General features: G+C 38.9%; 1 protein-coding gene across 10 annotated transcripts in view; it reads left to right on the forward strand.

The window, feature by feature from the left end:
• Window positions 1-20958, forward strand: part of LOC119244752 (armadillo repeat-containing protein 3-like) — a 63629-nt gene extending 42671 nt beyond the window's left edge. For 4 of the 10 annotated variants that reach the window (XM_054695139.1, XM_037510707.2, XM_037510710.2 and 1 more), the window contains 7 exons: window positions 240-340; window positions 2609-2728; window positions 3504-3542; window positions 3853-4017; window positions 5903-6065; window positions 7382-7509; window positions 11705-12159. In XM_054695139.1, coding sequence (XP_054551114.1) covers window positions 240-340; window positions 2609-2728; window positions 3504-3542; window positions 3853-4017; window positions 5903-6065; window positions 7382-7509; window positions 11705-11804 — 816 coding nt within the window. In that variant the 3' untranslated portion in view covers window positions 11805-12159. Of the gene's footprint in view, window positions 1-239; window positions 341-2608; window positions 2729-3503; window positions 3543-3852; window positions 4018-5902; window positions 6066-7381; window positions 7706-11704; window positions 12162-17814; window positions 17882-18156; window positions 18292-20902 lie in introns of those variants that run through there. The other 6 variants (XR_008551825.1, XM_037510711.2, XM_037510709.2 and 3 more) reach the window with 6 other exon arrangements.
• The last annotated feature ends 620 nt before the right edge of the window (window positions 20959-21578 follow it).

Genomic DNA, 21578 nt, shown 5'->3' on the forward strand with positions numbered 1-21578 from the left:
AAACTAAAGATATATATCCTGCCCAAAGGCAAGAGTTCCACACATTTCAAGCTCCTATTCTAATTGTGTGTATATATAAGCCTGTGTGTGTGTGTGTGTGTGTGTGTGTGTGTGAAGAAGAGAGAGAGAGAAAAAAAAAACTTAAACAACATAAACCGTTGAAAACATATGCTATCAATATTTATTTTTTAAAATATGCCCATGCAGATATTGCTTATAAGTCCTTAAATTATCTACAGATAAATCGTGGCACCAAACTATTGCCTTTGAAGGAACTCTGCTTGCAAGAACCAAGTGGTCTGCGTACTATACTCCTAATTAACAGTAAACCTTCTGATGTGTGAGTATTTGGAGGGAAGAGGGATGCAGGGAAGCATGTAATTTTTTGTTTGCCCATCATCACGTGAATAAAGATACCAGCATGTGTATCTCCTTTTTCCTAAATATAGCACTACCATGAAAGTAAACACTGGTCCATAAACCCATAACCCGCCATAACAAAGACCATAGAATTGAACTGCCACCATCATTTTTCCTTTAACCCCCATGTTATCAGTCGATTTTATATGTATTTCTGCAGTCAAGACATCTTAATCCCTGGTAACATGAAGTAAATGAAGAAGGTATAAGTTGATTGGGACAAAATAAGATGAAACATGTTTACAAGTCTCCAGAATATATGCAGGTGTACAACTACACTACTATTTCTTGTTAAAATAAGAAATAAATAGTTGAACTAAGAAAACTTCAACACTCTTCTTTAATATGGTCATATACTGAATAGGAGGGGTGAGAACAAAGTGGGAAAGGAGCACAACAGTCTATAGGGCTGGACTGTGTGTGCTTTGGTGGTGGGTGTGATGTAGCACCAGCACTTGAAGGGGGAGACCCTATACCTCTAAGACACAAATGATGATGTAAATTGACATCATATCAGTAAAAAAAAGCCAGATAATAACTACACTCAAAACTTAAAAAGAGAGAATGTACTATCACTGCCAATAATAGCTAATTCAAGTGACTGTTCAGTGACCTACATTTTTCACCATGACAAATAGTGTATGATTGTGAGCAGAAAACCAGAGGACGTAGTCTTCTGATTTCTAAGGAAAAAAATCTGCTCAATACATGGGTGTTCTATGAAATTATGACCTTGAATTTATACCTTTTAATCAATTTCACCCCAAAAACATTTTGTGGCCCCTCCACAGTTCCACTCTCAGACTCTTGCTGTTTCCACATCAACTGTTCTCACAAGTAGACTTAAGCATCATGGTTGTAGTAAAAAGACCTCAAAATAGTTCCTGAACTTTCCTACATCTTGCTACTGTGATGTAGTCCTGTCCTACATTGAACAGGGCTGAATTGTGAAACCAACAGGGAATGACAATATGACTTCCAAGCTTACATCACAAGAGACTTTGCAGTGCCCACACTTGTTATTTTTCTCATAGTTGTAGCCAAGGGAAAGCTAGCTGCCATGTTGTGAGGACACTCAATGCTTCCTGTGCAGACACACACAAAGTCAGGACCTGAAGCCTTCTGACTGAAGACATAAGCAGATCAAAGACCTCAAAAGATATTAAGATGTCATATATGCTATTGTATCTGTATATTTTATAAAAATATTCCCTTTTCGGCTCACAAAGAGCTCTATAATATTCTATTTGCCTTTTCTTAACCTCTCCTTTATGCTTTAAATTTTTACTGTTGGGCCTCCCTGGTGGCGCAAGGGCTTAAGACAACCTATGAAGCAATCTGCAGCCTCTGCAGCACGAGTTTGATCCCCGCCCAGGGAGCTGCCCACGCGGTGCAGCACACTTCTCCTGACTTACCCGCTGCTCCCCGCAGCAGTGTATTTCAGTCAGTCTGCCTGTTCTGTTCGCCACTCTGTCTCTGATAAATCCTGTCACCCCCCGCATCTCTGGCCTATACCCCAGTTCTTGTATGCATAAATAAATAAATCTTTTAAAAAATAAATAAAATATTTACTGTAAAAAAAAAATCAGATCCAAACATGATTTAAAAAATCTTTTATAGGACAAAGCCAAAGCTGACAAATTAATCTAATTGAACATAAATTCAAATATGTAAAATTTTAATTACCCACCTCCATCTAGTCATTGGTTATGGATGAAGTATTTCTTCAGTTTCTTTAAGGAGCATCAGTAAAGAAAAGCCCATGTAAAAGAATGAAGTTTTGTCTATACTCAAATATTTCTCCTGTTAAACTTAGGAACAAAAAAAAAAAAATGTAGGTTTTGGATTTTGGCAACTTGATTCTTATTCTTCCAGTGATATGATTTCACAGATGCTTTTAAAATTGCTGTGGAAAAGGCTTTGAAAAGGGAGTCAAAAAACCTAGGTTCACACTGTGTCTGCTGTGAACCTACAGAGAGACCTGACAACAGCACCTCGTGTCCAGGAGCAGGCTTGGTTCCCTTGGCTGTAGATGGACTCTTGCCTGGAGTCTGCTTCATAATGGTGAAAGGAATTAAAGCATATTAAAAAAATGTGAATGCCTTGTAGTTTATTAAATGCCTTGTAAATGTAACATGTCGTTATTTTTCATCTATTTGAAACTGTGGTTTCTCCTTCAAATGATAAGGAAAAACAATTACCATTATAGTGCTGGAACTGGATCTCCCACCGAAGAGAAATCAGAACCGACTTCAGGACGAAATACAGCTCTTAGCAGCAAAAGTGCCATCAAAGAAAGAGCATTAAGGTAGGAAATGTATTATTATATTCTAATTATAATCACATTATATTTTAATTATATAACAAAGTCAGTGAAAGGATGGGTTAGTTTTTAAATGGTAAGTTTCCCTTATGGTATCAGTATGTTGAAGTGGCAGGACTCATAAGATACGTTAAAAAAGTAGCTTTGTCTCTCCTTTACTCTTTAAATCCACCATCAGTTGATGGCCTGCACTACTCTTCCAGTCACTACTTACTTTTCAGAATCTTCAAATACCTTTTGCGTGCATCTTGTTCATGTTCTATGCCTTTATTCGGTAAGAGAGACAGGGTAAAGTGTGTTTAATGATAGGATCAGTGAAATATCAACACTGGTTCTAAGAACATTTAAGGAACTAGATATTTATAACCAATTTAATTAAGGAATGTTAGAAAAAGATTGATGACTTACATAAAAAATGGTTAACATTCTACAGGACAATGCTCTATATAACTTTTGGGGAGAATCTTTTCTCTAAAGATTGGTATCTTGACTACAAAAAAAAATTATGTTGTTAACTATACCTTCTCTAAGTCAGGAATTTTTTATTAATATTACCTTTTAATTAAATAATAGTTTTACTGTTTAAAGTACATTCCAATTTTACCATATATTAAACTAAGTACATTTGCCTCCATAAACATCAGAAGTCTTTGCCCCTCCAAATGACATAAAAATTATGTACCATCATTATTTTCTTTTGGATTTTTTCCACGTTTTTGATAATTTTCTTTAAAATTTATAATACAAATTCTGCTTGCAGAAAGTCACAACCAAAGCAAGATGTAACTGCCTTGGAAAGGTAATCTATTTTTTTTCAATTCAGTGCATGTTTATTATATACTCACTGTGTAATCAGTCATCATAGCAATTGTGCAGAAAACCAGTATATGGTTTTTATAATATGTAACTATCATGTAGCCATCTTGAAAATTAATGGCTCCTATATAATATATAAAGTATAAAACTACCATTGAAAATCTGAAAACTATATATGATATGATTGTTGAGTCATAAAATACTGTATTTCTGTAGTGCTCTTGAGATTAACTCACAGAACATTTAATATTTGTTTGTTTTGTGATTTGGATTGCTGCTGTTTACTCTCAAAGGAAAGCCAAAGGAGAGAAAGAAGAAGAAAAATATACTGGAGAAGGAAGCCCTGAAAAAGAATGTTACCCTCCCTGTGACCCTGACTTCTGTGTTTATGTGCATGAAGTGACCAAATCAATACTTCCCATAACGAATATTAAGGAACAGATTGAGACTCTTGCAAAGTAAGTTGTCTATAAGTACATAAACATTTTTAATTTTTGAAAAAAAAATTTACTTTAATGGCTTGCATTTTTTAGCTAATTTTCAGGCAGCTATACCATAACAAAATAGAACATTGTAGCACCTCACCTCTGATTCTGAAGTAGAAATACAAATAATTGACCAAAAAAATCTTAATTTCTATTTTAGGCAACAAAAATCAGAGCAAGGAGCTGGAAATTGGTTATAGAAAAAATGCTTATGTTATTTTCTCAAGCTAAACCATTAAAAACATCTTTCAGTGTAATCCTGAGTTCTTGTGAATGAATTAAAAGTCTGAAAATTAAATTATTCCTTAAATGGGGGGAGGGGTCTCACATTTAAAAAAAAACCCTATTGTAAATTATTTATAAATTCACAATTTAATCTCTAACAAAAATAGTCATTCCTACCCTATTGTTATAAGTCAGATATTTTGTGCTTGGCATTGCTCTGAAGGGGGGTTTTACTGTTTGGGCACACTCAGAGCTCTGGGTAAGGCAGCGACATGGCCTTCTTCATTACAGCACTTAATCTGATGCCACTAAGAAGAGGCTGCAAACTTCCCATGAGAGGTGTGAGGGGTTAGGAATCACTAGAAATGGATGATAGCATCGTGATTGACACTAACTGGGGAGGAGCTGCTGCTGCATGATATAACAGCTGCCATCTCTGTGGGGCCTTGTACTACTGCAAATAGCAGTGGGTTCCTATCAGCAACCTGGATGTGACATCTGTAAGAAACAGCCACCAGATTATTGACTTCTCAGTCAGAAGTGGGAGAGAACATTTTTGGCTATTGAAGTTTTCCTGATGTCCTTGAGGAGTGATGACTCATCCGAGCTCTCATTCAGCTCATTTCACCATGAGTCAAATTTCCTCAGGCTTTGTTCCTGCCAGAAACACTTTCCATCATTTCCAAATAATCACTGTATTTTACCCTGACCCCACACCAGGCAAGAGAGACAGAGATCTGCCCCCAAGCTTTTGGTTCCTCAGCACCATAGGCACGCTGACTGGGCGGAGCAGAGGGTCAGCACAGCTGCCCTCTGCCCAACCTTTCTCTTGTTCATTTTCTCTCTCTTTTTAACATCACTTTTCTCACTTAGTTCCACATACAGTAAGTGGAAATTCTTTCTCTAAAATCTGCATCTCAGTCTTTGCCCCAAGAGTGTAGTAGCCTTAGTTGATAGGGTTTTTGCAAGTGTGTTGACTGACTTCTTGAGTGACAGCCTAATACTAGGAGAAACCCACAGGCTAAGTATATACCCCTTCCCACGCCCCACCTAAGTTACTTATTTTTCCTTTTTGCCTTTTCTTCTCTCTTCTAACTTCAGTGTTAAGATACTTTGTCTTTCTCTAAATTAAAAGAAAAAATTAAAACAAAAAAATTATTAAACTTGAAAGTATTTGAATGTAATTAAAAATTATCTGTTTTTTCTCTGAGATTGACTTTCTAAAAAGTCAAGGACCTTTGTTAAAAGGTCTTTTAACCTTCTTAAAAGAAGGACCATATATTTGTACAAGCCTTGGGTTTTATATTTAAACATTTAAAAATACTTTGCAAGGGAAAGATGACATTTAAAAACTGCATTGATTACAAATTTCATATAATATGATTTGTTTCTTGTCATAGGTATTGGGGAATATTAACAATACTTTGTGTTGAGTGGAATTGTTAGAATTTTATTTTTATATGTGACAGTTTAAATATTTTAATTATAACGCTAACCCCATTGTATTAAATACATTTTAAAAAGCATAGCAAACAAAGTCAGAGGGAATAGTTTTTATACATGTAACTACGTTGAAAGCATCCAAAGTGAGATATTAAACTTGATTGGTCTGATCTTATTTTGATTGACACAGGTATGTGGCAGAAAAAATGGGTGGTAAAGTTTCAAAAGAGAAACTTAACGAATTCAACTGGGAACATCATATAAGTGAACTAAAATTTCAACTTAAATCCAATGTTATACCAATTGGGCTCATCAAAAAAGGAATCTTCTACCATCGAGCTTTGCTTTTCAAGGTATTTAATTTGTCATTATGAGAAAAATGTTTTGTCTTTATCATAATGGAGTGAGCTAGATGGTAACATTTTGCTGGATAAATATCCTATCATTTAGATGTGCTTACATTTGACATACATATAGTATATAGCTCTACATATATATATATACACACATACATATATACATATATATACATATATATATACATATATACATATGTATTCACCAAACTATTAGAAGTATTTTCATTCAATATTTGTCATTCACCTACTGTAGGTCAGGCCTTTTTTAGGGCCTGAGAGTATGCAGATACTAAGCTGCACACCAGGTGTATCTTATCCAGAACTTTGTGGACTCCAGAGAGATATCAGGAGAGGCTTCTGGAGAAAAAGTGAAACATTGCTTGAGTATTAGAGACTACCTAGAATTTCATCAGGTAAAGAAGTAAGACAAAAGCATTCTAAGCAGAGTAAACATTTTATACAGAATAACAGATTTGAGAGTCCATCATCCATTTGTGGAATCTAGAGGAATTTGAATGAAGAGTTACATAAGACTAAAGGATACCACCAGGTAAACCACTGAAAATCTGAATAGGGGAGAGGGGCAACATAATTTTGAAAGGTGAATCAGGCACAGAATGGGGAATGACATAGAGCAGGGGCAAGACTGGAGACAGGAAGAGCAACTAGAAGGTTACTCTGGACCTAAAAGAGTGAGATTCTGCTCAGATCTACCAAAGCCATGATTGTGAGGAGGCAGAAGAGGTCATGAATTTAGAGGGAGTTTTAGAACTAAGACTTAGTGATTGCCTGAGTGTGGAGTGAGGTATTGCATGAGAAGAGCAAAATTATTTCAATTCATTTGGGTAAGCAAGTGGTTATGCTGCCAGCATTCACTGAGATGGAGGCCACTAGAAAAAGATTACATTTCAGAGAGGGGTTGATCTTTTGCTCCATCATATCCAATGTCTGATATATAATGGACCTGAGAAAATGCTTTCTGAACTGTAGAATGAATATATAAAATTCCCACCCTCTCCCAAACACCTCACTTCATCCTTATGTATCTTGTCTCCAGTTACAAGTCAATTCTATTTGGAATCTAACTACCAGTCTTTGCTATTTCCTTGGATTTCCTGCTCTATAAATATATCTTCGTACATTTTATTGCTTCTTATCACAATACTCCACATTTTTTCAGCCTCCCTTCTAAGCACTTCTTTGCAAGAGTTGCCTATTTCACCTTCACCCAAGGTAGGCCTTACAACAAAGGATTTTTCTTTGCTTCTCTTCCTTCTCACTCTTGGTTGCTCTCATGTTTTCTCCCACAGGCTCTGGCTGACAAAATTGGCGTAGGTTGCTCTCTGGCTCGAGGGGAGTATGGCAGAGCCTGGAATGAAGTTAAGCTATTGAGTGAAACTCGTAAGGGAGTGATTGGGGGTGTCCCACCCCTTGAAAGGTACATAGTTGACCTCATGTTTTCTCCAGGCGGACTGATAAAGTTAAGAAGTAGAGAGGCAGAACTTTACCGAAATTTCTGAACTATCAAATGAACACAAAAGGGATTCAAGCAAAAATTTTATTTATACACTTTATATGAAGTTGACCATTTTATTTTATTTTCTTTCTTTAAATAAAAGATTTAGAAGTGTTCTTTATATGAAATAGTGTGGCACTTAAATTGATCATGCATATTCATGAATTAGTTAGAGCATGGATTATGGGATATAAACATGTCTAAGCACTTTCAAGTCTGATTTGATCCAGAAAGTATTTTAAGTGGATTATAAAGATATATATGATACAACAAAATAAAAATAAAATAATAGCAGCCATAACTGTGATTAGTTTAAAGGCAAGTAATAAGCCTAGAATTCAAATACATCCATGAAAAACCTATGGTTTGTTACAGGTGAGTGAAAATTTGACTCTGCGCTTCAAGCTGCCAGTGCAGAGGAAAATGCTATCAGTTACATGATGTATGATAGGGTCTACTAGCTAAAATCACAGAGCAGTTCCTCAGAAGGAACAAAGACCAGAGGAATTCCTCTTTGAGAGCTTCATACACATGATAAATGTAACACAGAAAATACATCTTTGAAAAACAACCTCCTAGTAAGTTCTGAAAAGAGTTTTCATAGTCCGATGGCCTAATAAAAGGAATGAGGCAAAAGTTCCATGCACAGCCACTATGACACAGTATAATACAGTATAATAATAATACAGTATAATACAGTATAATAATAATAAACACCACATTATTTAGCCTGGTGCAGGCCAAAACCACATTTTTTTTTTTTTTTGCTGTTCTAGTTTTTAAACAATTAAGTATTGTGTCTCTTTCAATTAGGTTCTAGATAATTATTGAACAGGAATGAGTTTAAATTCTGTTCTCAGACAGATCTTTGAAGTTTATTTATTCTGTGTTACCAGCTAAGTGCAGTTATAACAATAAGCCATTCTATTATAAAAAGAAAGCACATAAAATAAAAAACTATAATATTTTAATGGAATCTGAATAAATGAACATTATCTCATTTTTCCTTGATGGAAAATTCAGCAATGTAAAGATTTCAGTGCTCCCAATGTTAATATACACATTTTGTACCATTTCAATTAGAATCACAACTCATTTTCTTTTCTGGAACTTAACAGATAGTATAATTTATCTGGAAAAAGAAAACTATGAATACTAATAATATTTTGAAATAGAAAAATAAATAGGAATTGTTTCCATTATATATCGGAATATGTATCAAAAAGCTATAATATGTAAAGTAGTCTGGTACAGGAATAACACATATCCACATTTACAATGTGAATTTAGTGTTGCCAAAAATAGTTTTTCTTTTCAAAGGGGAAATGATAGCCTATTTCAGTAAATGTGTAAATGTCAACGAGAAAATTAAAATCTTGGCAAGAGGGAGATTATTCATGACCAAAAAAAACTAGAAGCCATAGAACATATTTGACTAATTTGGCTAAATAAAATTTTTAAATTCCTGCTTAGAAAAATACAGCATTATCAAAAAGATTTCTCTTCAGTAAAATGGAATGTAAGCAAAATTACAGGCAAGGAGAAAATAATTGCAACATATATATTCATATCTTTAATAAAGAGTTTCTATAAATCTGGGCCTCCCCTGGTAGCGCAGTGGTTGAGCGCTGGGTTGCGAAGCTGCCCACAGACTCTGCAGCACCAGTTCGATCCCCAGCCACCGGCGAGGGTCCCACATGGCATGCAGACCTCTCCTGCCGCACCTGCTGCTCCCCTCAGCAGTTTATTTCGTCGGTCTGCCTGTTCTGTTCCCCACTCTGGCTCTGGTGAATTCTCTCACCCTCCCGCACTTCTGACTGTACCCAGTGCTTGTATAAATAAATAAATCAATCTTAAAAACAAAAAAAAATCTTAAAAAAAAAAGAGTTCCTATAAATCAATGAGAAAAAAAGACAATACAGTAGGAAAATGGGCAAAGATAAGGGTATTTGAATAGTGGTAACAAGTGATACCCAGATCTTACTTAAAACAAATCTTAAGTAGCTTAAGACAAATCTTGTATCACATTACCTGTCAAACACTAAGGAAGTCTTTCAATAATTATATGCTTTGGGTTTGAATAATATGGTCAGAACCAGACCAAGGAAAAATGGGGTATATCTGCAACCAGGGAGAGCTGAGTTAGAATCCTTAAATCTGTGGAAATTCTGGCAACTCTTCTCTTGTGTTGTCACAAACTACTTATATAAGATATCGTGTTATTATATTAAGAAAAAAATCTACAGTTTCTCTTCTGGAAATCCAGACATTGACATTAAAATTAATATCTCACATTTTAAAAATAGCTATGAACAACTAAAGAGAACCCTTTTCACAGGCTTCCAGCCTTTGAGCAGGTATCATAAATCAGGATTTAAGTTTGCACTGCAAACTTACATTGATTTTTTTCCTTTGTCAAAGAAGCAGCATTGTCATACATGAAAAATACTTTTCTAGAAGCTCAAAATAATATGTAAAATCAAATGAATACTGACCTTTTTATTGACACAGAGTTCTTTAAATAGTAATTTCTTTATTCACAAGCATTCACTAGAGTTTTCCTCTGTCAAAGGTAACAATCTAGAGATAAGACATAGGGGGTTTCAGAAAGTGCTGTATTTTCCCTTATTATCATTCACAGAAAAGCTGTAATCCATATACTGAGGGTAATTGTTGATGTTGTTAACGTAACTAAAGACTAAGAGAAGGATGAACTGACAATGAAAACTATATGGAAAAAAATCACTGTTTTTGGTATATACTTAGAGCAATGCAATAGTAACAAATCATATTATCTAGAGTTTAGTATTTTAGAAGTACTATTTATTTTAAATTACCTGTCTGTTATTATCACTAGCAGAAGCTTTGTTTAGGCTTATACTTTTAAAGCCATGAATATAATTATTTTAAGAATACAATTTCAAAGGACAACCATCAAAATGTCAGGTGTGAAAATATTAGCAGAGTGAATTTAAATAAGGCTCTTGTGGAACTCGTACGAAGAGCTCTGTAGGAATGGCCAATAAATAAACCACAAATCTGAACTGAAAAATTAAAAAGCACTGTTGTAAAAGGTAAAGAAATTGTATAGTGAAGATTTTACTTATAAATCCAGTAAACCTTTATTATTGGAGATAACAGCAGTGGTTAAAAGCACAGGTTTTGGAGTCCGAGTTAAGATTAATTTCCACATCTGCACTTTTCTACCTGTGTGACCTTGAGGAAATTACTCAAACTGTGTTCCTCAGTTTACTCTTCTAGAAAGTGAAGATAAATAATAACAAATATTTACATGTATTTTTTATGCATCATGAACCAGTATAGTGTCAGATCTCCTTGTTCCCAAGTCTCATGGGGGTAACATTGGTATACTCTAAAGGATGCCTGCAAATACAGTGGGCTGTGTTTCAGGAGAGACCCTGAGCTTAGAGAATCCAATCTTTATAATGGACAGTAAACATTCCTACCCTTCACCAGAGGAAGACATTCTCTCTATCTCCCAAGGTTGTTCCCTAACACCCTTGAAAAGATAGCCTAGAATAAAAGGCAATCAAGAATCTTTGTAAAACATGCAGAAATGTGACAGACTCATGGAGAATTGTCCCTCTGTAACATCACTGATTCTTGCAATATACAAGGTTTTATGGAATTTCTCATCTATAAAATAGAGATGATGGATACATGGTTATGTGAACTTACCCTACCCAGCATTCCTGTGATTATATGCAACTGGTAACAGCTATATTTTGAAACAGAAAACTATTTCAGATCTGGCGTATACCTTACTGGCAGTTACTAATGCAGCGAGAGCTTGAGCAATGTTTGTTGACTGTCCTTCTGCCTTCAACTAGCTGATCTTAAATACTAAAATGGGATTTTCATCAGTTTTCATTTTCATTTAGATACGTTTGATAGCAGTTGTGTGGTTAAGAAAACCATGCACATCTCTCATTAGGTACTGATTTTCTTTTGTTTTTCAATGTAGAGGATATAATGATCGCAGAGTTGTTTTTGAACTTGTGCAACAGGAAGTGAAAATACAGAAATGTTCACTGTCTTTGGGACTTGTATGTGAAATCATCCCCTTTTACGTTCTTTTTCATTCCCCTATCACCAGCACCTTGCCTGTGAGTGACTACTTCACTGAGAAAGGACATTACATTATTTCCAGCTTGTCTATGATTGTGAATAACTCATCTTGCATTTGTATCTTTTAATGCATTACTAATTTGTGTAGTTAACGCTGAAGTACTGTTAGTTTGCATAGTTAAAACCACCTAGGTTCTTGTTAATTTGTTAACAATGCATAAGGCTCCATATTGGCTCAGATCTTTCCACCAATCAGAACCTGCAAAAGGGGAGGTGCTTGTTTTTACAAGTCCCCAGGAATCAGCAACTGCTCTAAGTGTGTTTCAGTCATGAGTGTCTCAACCATGAGTTAAGAGCCTCAATTGCCTTTTCTAGTTCCCAGGTATCAGGCACCAAATCCTGCAGACAGTGTACTCCGATTATCTTGAGACAGTCCCAGTTTGTTTTATACAAGAACAGCCGGCATACAAATGGAATCAAGCACTCTTAAGCAGTCATTAATCTTACAGATGAGAGCAGCTGAAACAGTGTTCTAAATACTTACATATCTGACAGACAAATCAAGTGATAGTCCAATTAGTTTATTTATAGGAGCCTTTCTTTGAGAAATCTGAATTGGTGTCTATCTTTTCTTTTCATTTGATAGATAGACTTTACTTTTAGAAAAAAAATTAGGAAAAATTTTAAAAAGAAAAAAATTTAAAACCCAATGAATGTGTTTATGTCTGTATTAGCAAGTAATTTATCTGCTAAATCGCTGATCATCATTATCCTGTATACACAATTTTCTAGCTGTGTGAGTTCATTTATTTAGCTTTCCAGGAAAAAACTAATCTTATTTTATAAAAGAGAGAGAGAAAGAAATCCTGGTTCCTTAGACTCTAACAGAATAGAAAGCACAACTTGTGTCCTTTCCATGCTATTTATTTATTCCTATGAGAACTAGGATGAAAGGAAAAAAAATGAACTGTTGTATGAGATGAGATTTTCCTCATGCCATTATTATTTTCCCTAGCTAACTAAGGCAATAATAAAATAAAAAACAAAAAGTGAGCCAAGAATCACCAGAAAAGGACTTCAGAGCCCCTCTCAAAGGTAATAACAGGGAACCCATCCTAGCTGGTTTTAAGGAGCAACACAAAATTTAGCAACAGCCCTCTCCAGGCTGAGAATCATGCTTGCTGGCTATATACACATTATTGGTGAATTAAAAACATTTATAAGAGAGTGCAAATGCTCACTTCTCATGCATGTTCTTCAGGAAATGAGTGCCCTGAGATTCGGGATTGCTGGCTCTGACACAGCTACACCATTGCATTCAGAGAATATGTTCACAAATATGAAATTCCACAGAAAGGAAATGAAGAAATAAAAAAGGCATTGGTAAATCTCTTAATGCCCACCACCTGTTTCCTTGCAAGCTTGTTTTCAGGCTCCAGCATGGCAGTGAATAATCTTGAAACCTGCCTGAGCCGGGGAGAAAGATGGTGTCCAGCTGGGAATCAAGCCCAGAGTCTTACCATAAACCACCCAGGAGAGAACCCAAACCTTTGCCATCAGCCTTTCACTGGCCTGAGCTACAGAGCCCTGAATCTGAGGCCTAGGAGGGCATCTCACCCCGGAACACGTTCTGTTGTTTTTCATGCAGTTGTCATCTGTCATCTCTGTCAAAGAGATGACATGGAGAAAACTCAAAAACCCACCAAGTGCCACTATGAACTAGAAATGTCCACAAAGAAGCCTTAGTGAATCCAGTGTTCCTTCAGCTCATATTTCCATGCCCATGTGTGGTTATTAAGACATTAATCACCTGAAGAGTTGGGCTCCTATGTATACAGTGTTGTAGACCAATGTTAGTAACATTTTTAATTAGAAAGTATTTTTAAAGACAGTCTGCAGAGATTTGCAAGTTACTGCCCTTCAATATTTTTTTTAAACTTGAAACCAAACTTCTAAAAAATTATATTCATTTTTAGACAAAGATTTTAAAACTATATGAAATAAATTGAAATCTGAGGCCCATATCATACTGAAAGTCTTAGTTGCAATTTGCCACAAGCTTTAAAGTCTGTTAGTCTTATTTTGTTGTCAACCAATGACAGAGCTAAAATATAGTGTGTTGGCATAATGCATACTTTTAGCAAGAAGAGTTAGAAAAAAAGGTTCAGATAGGTCCCCCTGACATCTTGTCTCCCTTGAAAGAGGTCAAGAGATCCTCCTGTGACTGGTGCCCTCATTGTACTCCAAGGAAAGGTGCTTTATCTCCACAGCCTGAGGGATTCCGAAAGGAATCTGAATGCTTATGTTTCCCCCAGTCCCATTACTACTACGATTTGTTTATACTCTTCTGTCCTTATGTTTTCCACAACTTTCCACTCTCTAGCAAAGTACTATGAAAATACTCAGGTTTCAGCAAGACTGGAGAAGATGTGGCAAGAAGAGAACACTTGTACACTGTGAGATAGTAAATTAGTGCAGCCATTATGGAAAGCAGTATGGAGATTCCTCAAAAAATTAAAAACAGAATTCCATATAATCCAATTATTCTGCTTCTGGCTAATTATCCAATGAATGAATATATTTAAAAAACCCACTAATTCAAAGATATATATATATATATATATATATATATATATATATATATACACACTGCCAAGTTCGTTGCTGCATTATATGTAAGAGCCAAAAGCTGGAGACCACCTAAGTGCTCATTGATAGATGTTTGGATAAAGATTATGTGATACAGATTCACACACACACATACACACACACACACTGAAGTACTACTGAGCTATAAAAATAAAGACGAAATCCTGCCATTTGCAGCAACATGGGAGGACATAAAGGGCATTGTGTTTAGTAAATTAAGTGAGGCAGGGAAAGGCAAACACTACATGATTTCACTCACATATGATGCACAAACCAATGAACTAAATAAAACAAAATTTTAAACTAAAAAGCCAATTTAGTGCTTAGCAGAAAGGAAGGGGGAAGTGGGGCTGGGTCAGCTGGGTAAAAGGGGTTAATCGTATAGTGAAGCGTAAAATTGGACTTTTAGTGGTGAACTTAAAGTAGATTATACAGATGTTGATTTATAATTAAGCACACCTGCAACTTACCCAATGTCATAACGCTGTTACTTCACTAAATATTTTTTAAAATGCTCAGGTTTCACCTTTCTTGGGGTCTTCATATTTTAATAAAGGCTCCTGTGTCATGTAAAATGTATATAAATAAATTCCTATGCTTTTCTCCTGTTAATTTGAATTTTACTGGCCCAATCCATAGAGTCGCAGGCGCAAAACCTGGGGTGGTAATAGAAAAAAGGCCTTTCCTCCCCTGCTCTGAAGAAGGGTTGACTTGATGAAGTTGATTTACCCCTTAGTCTTTACATACTCCTGACATTGGATATTTAATCACTCACATTCTTGGGTCTAAGAGATATTTCAGTGAGGGGCTCCCATAGAGGCCGGGTACCCACGCTACGCTATTTTTAATCTCAAGACTGGAATATGGTTTCCACAGTGAGCAATACTTGTACTCTTTCAAGCAACAGAATCACTCACTCCCTAGTCTCCTAGCCACAGATGTAAATTGTTAACACGTAATTCACAGAATGCCTGGGAAGTATTTCATTATGATTAGTTTCTAAAACTTCTACAGGAGATGTAAGCAAATTTTAAATGATCATCCACTTCCACACGGTGGGAGACAGCGTCTGGCAATGGACGAAGACGTGGGACAGGACAGCAGGATTTGCAGGCCCTGCTACTCATTGCCCAGCGGTCTGGGGCCAGTGACTCCCCAGAAAATAGCAGTGAAAATCTCTCCCTCCTCATAAGGTTGTTGTGAGAATTAAATGGATGAATAAATATAAAACAGTCAAACCCATATCAGGCACAGCAGCCCCTCTCTCGAGTGTCATCCCTCCTCGGCCCTTTCCTGCTGTGATTCGCCCAAGGTTTATAACAAGTTCCTGGCCATGCTGGTTCTGAGTACAGGTCTCTGCACTCCCAGGAAAATTCTTTCCACTTCGTAGGGAGGGAGGTGTGAAACCAGACAAACTAGTTTCTTATGAGCTAAGAAAGAGCCTTCTCGGGCCTCCCTGGTGGCGCAGTGGTTGAGCGCTGGGTTGCGAAGCTGCCCGCGGCCTCTACAGCGCCAGTTTGATCCCCGGCTGCTCCCCGGCCACCGGAGGAGGGTCCCACATGGCGCGCAGACCTCTCCTGCCGCCCGCTGCTCCCCTCAGCAGTGTACTTCGGTCCTTCTGCCTGCTCTGCTCCCCGCTCTGGCTCTGGTGAATTCTCTCACCCTCCCGCGCTTCTGACTGTACCCAGTGCATGTATAAACAAAACAAACAAACAAACAAATAAATAAATAAAACATGCCTCTATAAAAAAAAAATAAAAAAAAAAAAAAAAGAAAGAGCCTTCTCTTTTGTGGCCTTCACCAGAGCTGTACTGAGCCCCAACCCCCTCCTCCAGAGATCACCAGAACCCTGGAGCCAAGAGCGTGGCAGCCAAGTGAGCAGGTGAGCTCTGGGGCCTAGTGCAGGGTGTGGCTCTCTCCCCTCAGCACGACAGGGGCTCAGTTACTCTCCTGTGATGAAAGGACTGGTCAGAGAGCACAGGCTCCTGCAACTGCTTTCCAGTTTACCAACCACTGTCATGTCCAAATCCACAGGAAGTTTCCACAGATCTGGGAGGCAGAGCAGGTGGGGGCCATCCCCAGGGACACCTAAGAGGCGTGAGGCTCCTGTTTTTATGTAATCACTGACAGCTAGGAGAGCACAACAGGTGTCTCCAGGCAGCTCCTGCCTCCATCCCATGCTTCTGTCACTCCAGGTAACTTTTAAAGTCTTCTGTAGTTAGAGCTGCAACAAAAAGGAGGAAATGAGGAAGGAGGAGAGAAAGAAAAGGAAGTTGAATTTATACTTTGTGTGTGTGCAGGTACCTTTTTCCATCTCCTTACTATGACGATTCACGATAAACCCCCCTGTTTCATCAGTGGTGCTGTGTAAAAGAAAATAATTTATCGTCATCATAGTCAGATTCACAGTCCTGTGTCCACATGATCTATTTCCCCAAGGAGTTCAAGTAATCCACAAATCATGGCAGACTGTAGGATTGAGCAGAAACCACAGTGGGGACCTCTTCTCCTGGGCAGAATCATTTGGGAGGATCTCTGTGATGGAAGTGAAGCCCTCCTCCTCTGCGATGCTGTAGGGATTCTCCCACAGACTGGCCAAGTCAGAAACTGGCTTACGCCAGAACTCTCAGCAGAGGGACAGAGCAATCTCCTTGCCTGGAGTGTGTGAAACACGAACAACATGGCTTAGAGCAGCATTTAAATCACTTATATTTTCCCTTTTATGATGGCCTTGTCAATGAGCTCTATCTTTGCATTTGTAATTAGAAGCTGGGACAGATGGGGAGGCCGTAGTTCACGGAGATACATCTGCAGGCGAGCAGGGGCCTAAATATCTCCCTGCTGTAAGTCACCCAGCGCCTCCCAGGAAGGCCAGGCACCAGGACTGAGTCTTGCCCTCACCCCATCAACTTGTTTCACACTTGGAGAGACTATAATTTGCCAGTTAGAACTCCTTCCCCGTTAGCGAAGGGAAGCCTTGGAACTAGATGTGACGTTTCTCATATATCCCTTCAGCTCTCAACTTCATTTGGAACAAATCACAAGAACTCTTTCCATCATACATAAACACTAAGTCACAAAACGAAGCATTTTCCAACAAAAGCTGATCGTAAGGCCAGAGCAATGAGTAGGGATGTTGCTAATCCTCAACATCTCATTTTACCTGGAAAATGAATTCTGAGGAAAGATTTGGCCAATGGATATTAAGTTCCAAACATGGTGGGAGGCACTTAATACTCGTGAGAAGATGTTGGCATGTAGGAAGATAAAATGTATAGGAACGGAAAGGTAATTTTATCTGAGGCTATTCCTAGAGATTTCAGTGAATCTGGGAATTCTTCTGTCTTGAACTTGCACCCCCCACTTCTGCTCCCCAACCCCTCCACCCCGAGCTGCTGCGGAAGAGCAGAGCCAGGCAGGGGACTGGCTGTCCCAGAAAGGCACCCGCACTCTGCTAAGCTGGATAACAAGCACCCCTTTTCTTCCCAGGGTCCCTCCTCTGCTCTGAGAGCTCTACCAGCTGCAACCAAGAAATTGTGAGGCCTCCGGAAAAGAGGTAAACTTTCCAAAAGACTCAGCTCCTTTTTCAACCCTGCAGGAAGAGGTTTCTATTTTGGGGTATTGAATGGCAGAGTGGGTCCAGTTAGCACATCTCTCCCACCACAAATCACCCCGTGGCAGTCTCCAATGACATTGGCCAAATAAACACAGGGGCTGTGAGGCCCTGCCTTTCATTGAAATGCAGAACGAGGGTGGGAAAAAACGGGATATAGGATACCAGAATCACGAACTGATGCTGCCTCTGTTCCCTCTGCCATGAAAAAAATGCAGTCTGGGTTACAGAGCATATGGATAATACCACACAGCCCTGCCTCAGAATCGTTCCTGCCCACCTTCAACCAGCCTGTGGAGAGGCGCCGACAGCCCGAGCTGAAGTGAGATGGTTTAGCTGGTAGCAGTGAGCAGGTGTGTGTGTGGTGAGCAGATGTGTGTGCACTGAAGTCTTCGATGGGTTAAGCATTTCAGGTTTTCTGGAAACTAACACCTTTGGGTTTGAAGAAAACAGAAACCAGTGTTATAAGGAATGAGTTTCTAAGAAACAACAAACCACTCTTCAGAATTGGTTTAAACTTAAGAGCCCTCGCCGTTAGCCAGGGTAGAAAGGGAGGAACTGAGATTTGCCTCTTGACATTTGATATATCTTTGGGGGCTGAACCCAGCATCTTTCAGATAAAAATACTTGATGTGGCGATTTCTCTCCTTCATCACCTCCCACGCCAGTTGCCCGCAGGATGGCATTGGGGTGCTCATGGGCCTGCAGAGTCCCGGGCTCTGTGGGGAGACCACTGGCATCTGGGCATTTGTAAGGGGAGAGGGCAGCATGCAGATGCCAGGTTGGGGCTCCTTGTCTCTGGCCTCACAGTCCCTGTGTTCTCAGGCAACTCTGATCTAACCCCAGTCCTGTCAGTCTGCTGACTCTTTCAGCCCTTCTTGCTGGGGCTGACAGTGAGTATTAGATCCCCCACCAAGCATAAGAACACTGGGGAGAGGCAGGGGCAACAATTGCTATTTAATCTGGCCCAAATGGTGCTGGGCGAAGAACAGGTGTATCAGGGCTCACAGCGTCCACCTGCTATAGCCAGAAGTGGACCACTGGTTCCTGGTGTTCTCTGGTTTCCCCAAATCTGTAGGATATTTCTTGCTTTCCTGACACCTCACAATCAAAAGTGAGGAGCTAAGAAGCTTGGCATCTCAGACCCTGTACCCCTATCACACTTCCTCTCCAAATGCAGGGAATGGGCTTTTCTTTTACTATCCTATCTGCCTTTCTCCTTCCTCCAGGCTCATGATGGGGACATCTAGCATTTTTTTAAATATTTTATATAATTCTTACATCATTTTTCATTTTTGCACAATGTATGCATTTTCATTTTGGTTATATTCCCCATACAATTGCACCCCCCCCTTATTTTGACCCTAATCCTTCCTCTCCCTGCCTCTCCCCCCCCACCATAGTGTGTCTCTGGTTTATAGTTGCTTGTTGATTTTGATTTTTACTTTGTATTAATTAGTCTTTTTCCTGGTCCCTTATTTAGGTTTTCTAAATTCCTTCTAGCAGCCATTTCTGTGTAACAAGCGACTATAATATCAGAGTGACACAGAATTGGTGAGCATTTATTTAGCTCGTGTGTGGGTGGGTATGCTGGAGGTTGGCTGGTCTAGGCTGGACCTCACCCGGATGGCTGCTTCTCTTTCTGTGTTTCTCTTTCCCTTCCTTGGGTCACAGGGCCTTCCTGAGCCATGCTCTTCTCAAGGAAAGGGCTGGATCCTAGGAGAGCAGATGAAAATCCATGAGCTTCCTTAACTAGGTTCAGGGCATACCCTCTCACGTGCACCTCATTCTTTCTGGTCAAGGTACGTCAGAATGTCTGGAGTCATAATCTGGCTTCACCCCTGCTGTGATGTGAGCTATACCTCTGTAAACAAGAATAACTATAGTACCAACTGACCAGGTACTATAGCATGGCTTAAGTGGCCATAGGATTAAATGGCAATTTCTTTTTTTTAAAGGCATACAGTTTTTTTTTTTAATGTTTGGTTTTTTTTTTTATATTCCCCATACAATTGCAAACCCCTTATTTTGACCCGAATTCCTCCTTTCCCCATCTGCACCCCCCATAGAGTATCTCTGGTTCATAGTTGTTTGTTGATTTTGATATTTTCTTTCTTATAGTTATTCATTTTCCTGGTCCCTTATTTAAGTTTTCTAGATTCCTGCTATGAGTGAGACCATCCGGTATTTTTCTTTTTCTTTCTGGCTTATTTCGCTGAGCATGATCCCTTCCAGCTCCATCCATGTTGCTGCAAATTGCATGTGTTTATCTTTTTTGAATGCTGAGTAATATTCCATGGTGTATATGGACCACATCTTCTCGATCCAGTCATCTATTTTTGGACATTTGGGCTGTTTCCAAAGCTTAGCTATTGTAAATAGTGCTGCTATAAACATAGGGGTGCAGGTGCTCTTGGAATTGATGTTTCTATGTCCTTTGGGTAAATACCTAGGAGTGGAATTGTTGGATCCTATGGAAGCTCTATGTTTAGTAGGTCCAGAAATCTCCACACAGCTCTCCATAGTGGTTGGACCAGTTTGCACTCCCACCAACAGTGCAGAAGAGTTCCTTTTTCTCCACACCCTCGCCAACATTTGTTGTTGCTAGTTTTTTTAATATGTGCCATTCTCACTGGTGTAAGATGGTATCTCATGGTAGTTTTGATTTGCATTTCCCTGATTACAACTGATGTTGAACATTTTTTCATATGCCTGTCGGCCATTTGCATTTCCTCTTCAGAGAAGTTTCTTTTTAGCTCTTAAAGGCATACAGCTTTTCCTAGAGCATAGCAAGAGCTCAGTAAATATAGCTACTATTACTAGTTTGAGCCATTTTTAAATAGGAAAAAGCTCTTCCCCTTTTTGTTATCTTATGGTTCAAAATTGTCCATCATAATCACATGTGATTCTAAAGGGCTGAAAGGTCTTATAAAACCGGCCTCCATCTTCATCTCCCATTTACAGGAGGTGGATACTCAAGTCTAAATGGATGGTTGTTACTTCCCAGAAGGAGGACGTCAGCAAGGCAAGTTGTGACTCTCAAGACCACACCCATGGGATTGCTAAGATCCTCTAGACCCAGGAGACCTCCCAGTCCCCTCAGGTCAAATCTGGCTCCTTGCCTCTGGGTCCCGTCACAGCACATGGTCCACAGAAACACCATCTCCCAACGCCAAAGGCAGCATTTCCTTCCCTCTCCTTCACCCCCATCCTCCAGATGGCTTCTCTTCCCTTCCTCCCTCTCTGCCTCCTTTTATGAATTTTTTCTACCCCTTCCCTCCCTCCTATCTCCTCTCTGTCCTCTCATCTCGGAACTGGAGACGCTCTTCTCTGTCTAACCCATTAACAGAGGGACCACCTCCTTTCAGGAACAATTCTTGAACCTCCCTGATTTGAGGCCTCCCAACACCAGGACTGGCAGCCCCTTAGCTTTGAACTATTCCGTGGTGCTCGGCGCCCCCTAGTGGCCCTCCTTGGTGCCAAATCCCTAGGACACAATCAACTGCATCCAGAGGCGATGCCTTTAGTTAGGAGAAAGAAGGTTCACAAAATAATGATTCTGCTCCAATGATACAACAAAGTCACCTCCTCCAGCCACCTCCTGCTACCTCACTCTCTAAAATATTGTCCTGGAAAGGTA

The sequence above is a fragment of the Talpa occidentalis genome, unplaced genomic scaffold (genome assembly GCF_014898055.3).
Source record: "Talpa occidentalis isolate TD23 unplaced genomic scaffold, MPIMG_talOcc4v2.1 talOcc4.14, whole genome shotgun sequence".
Taxonomy (NCBI): domain Eukaryota; kingdom Metazoa; phylum Chordata; class Mammalia; order Eulipotyphla; family Talpidae; genus Talpa; species Talpa occidentalis.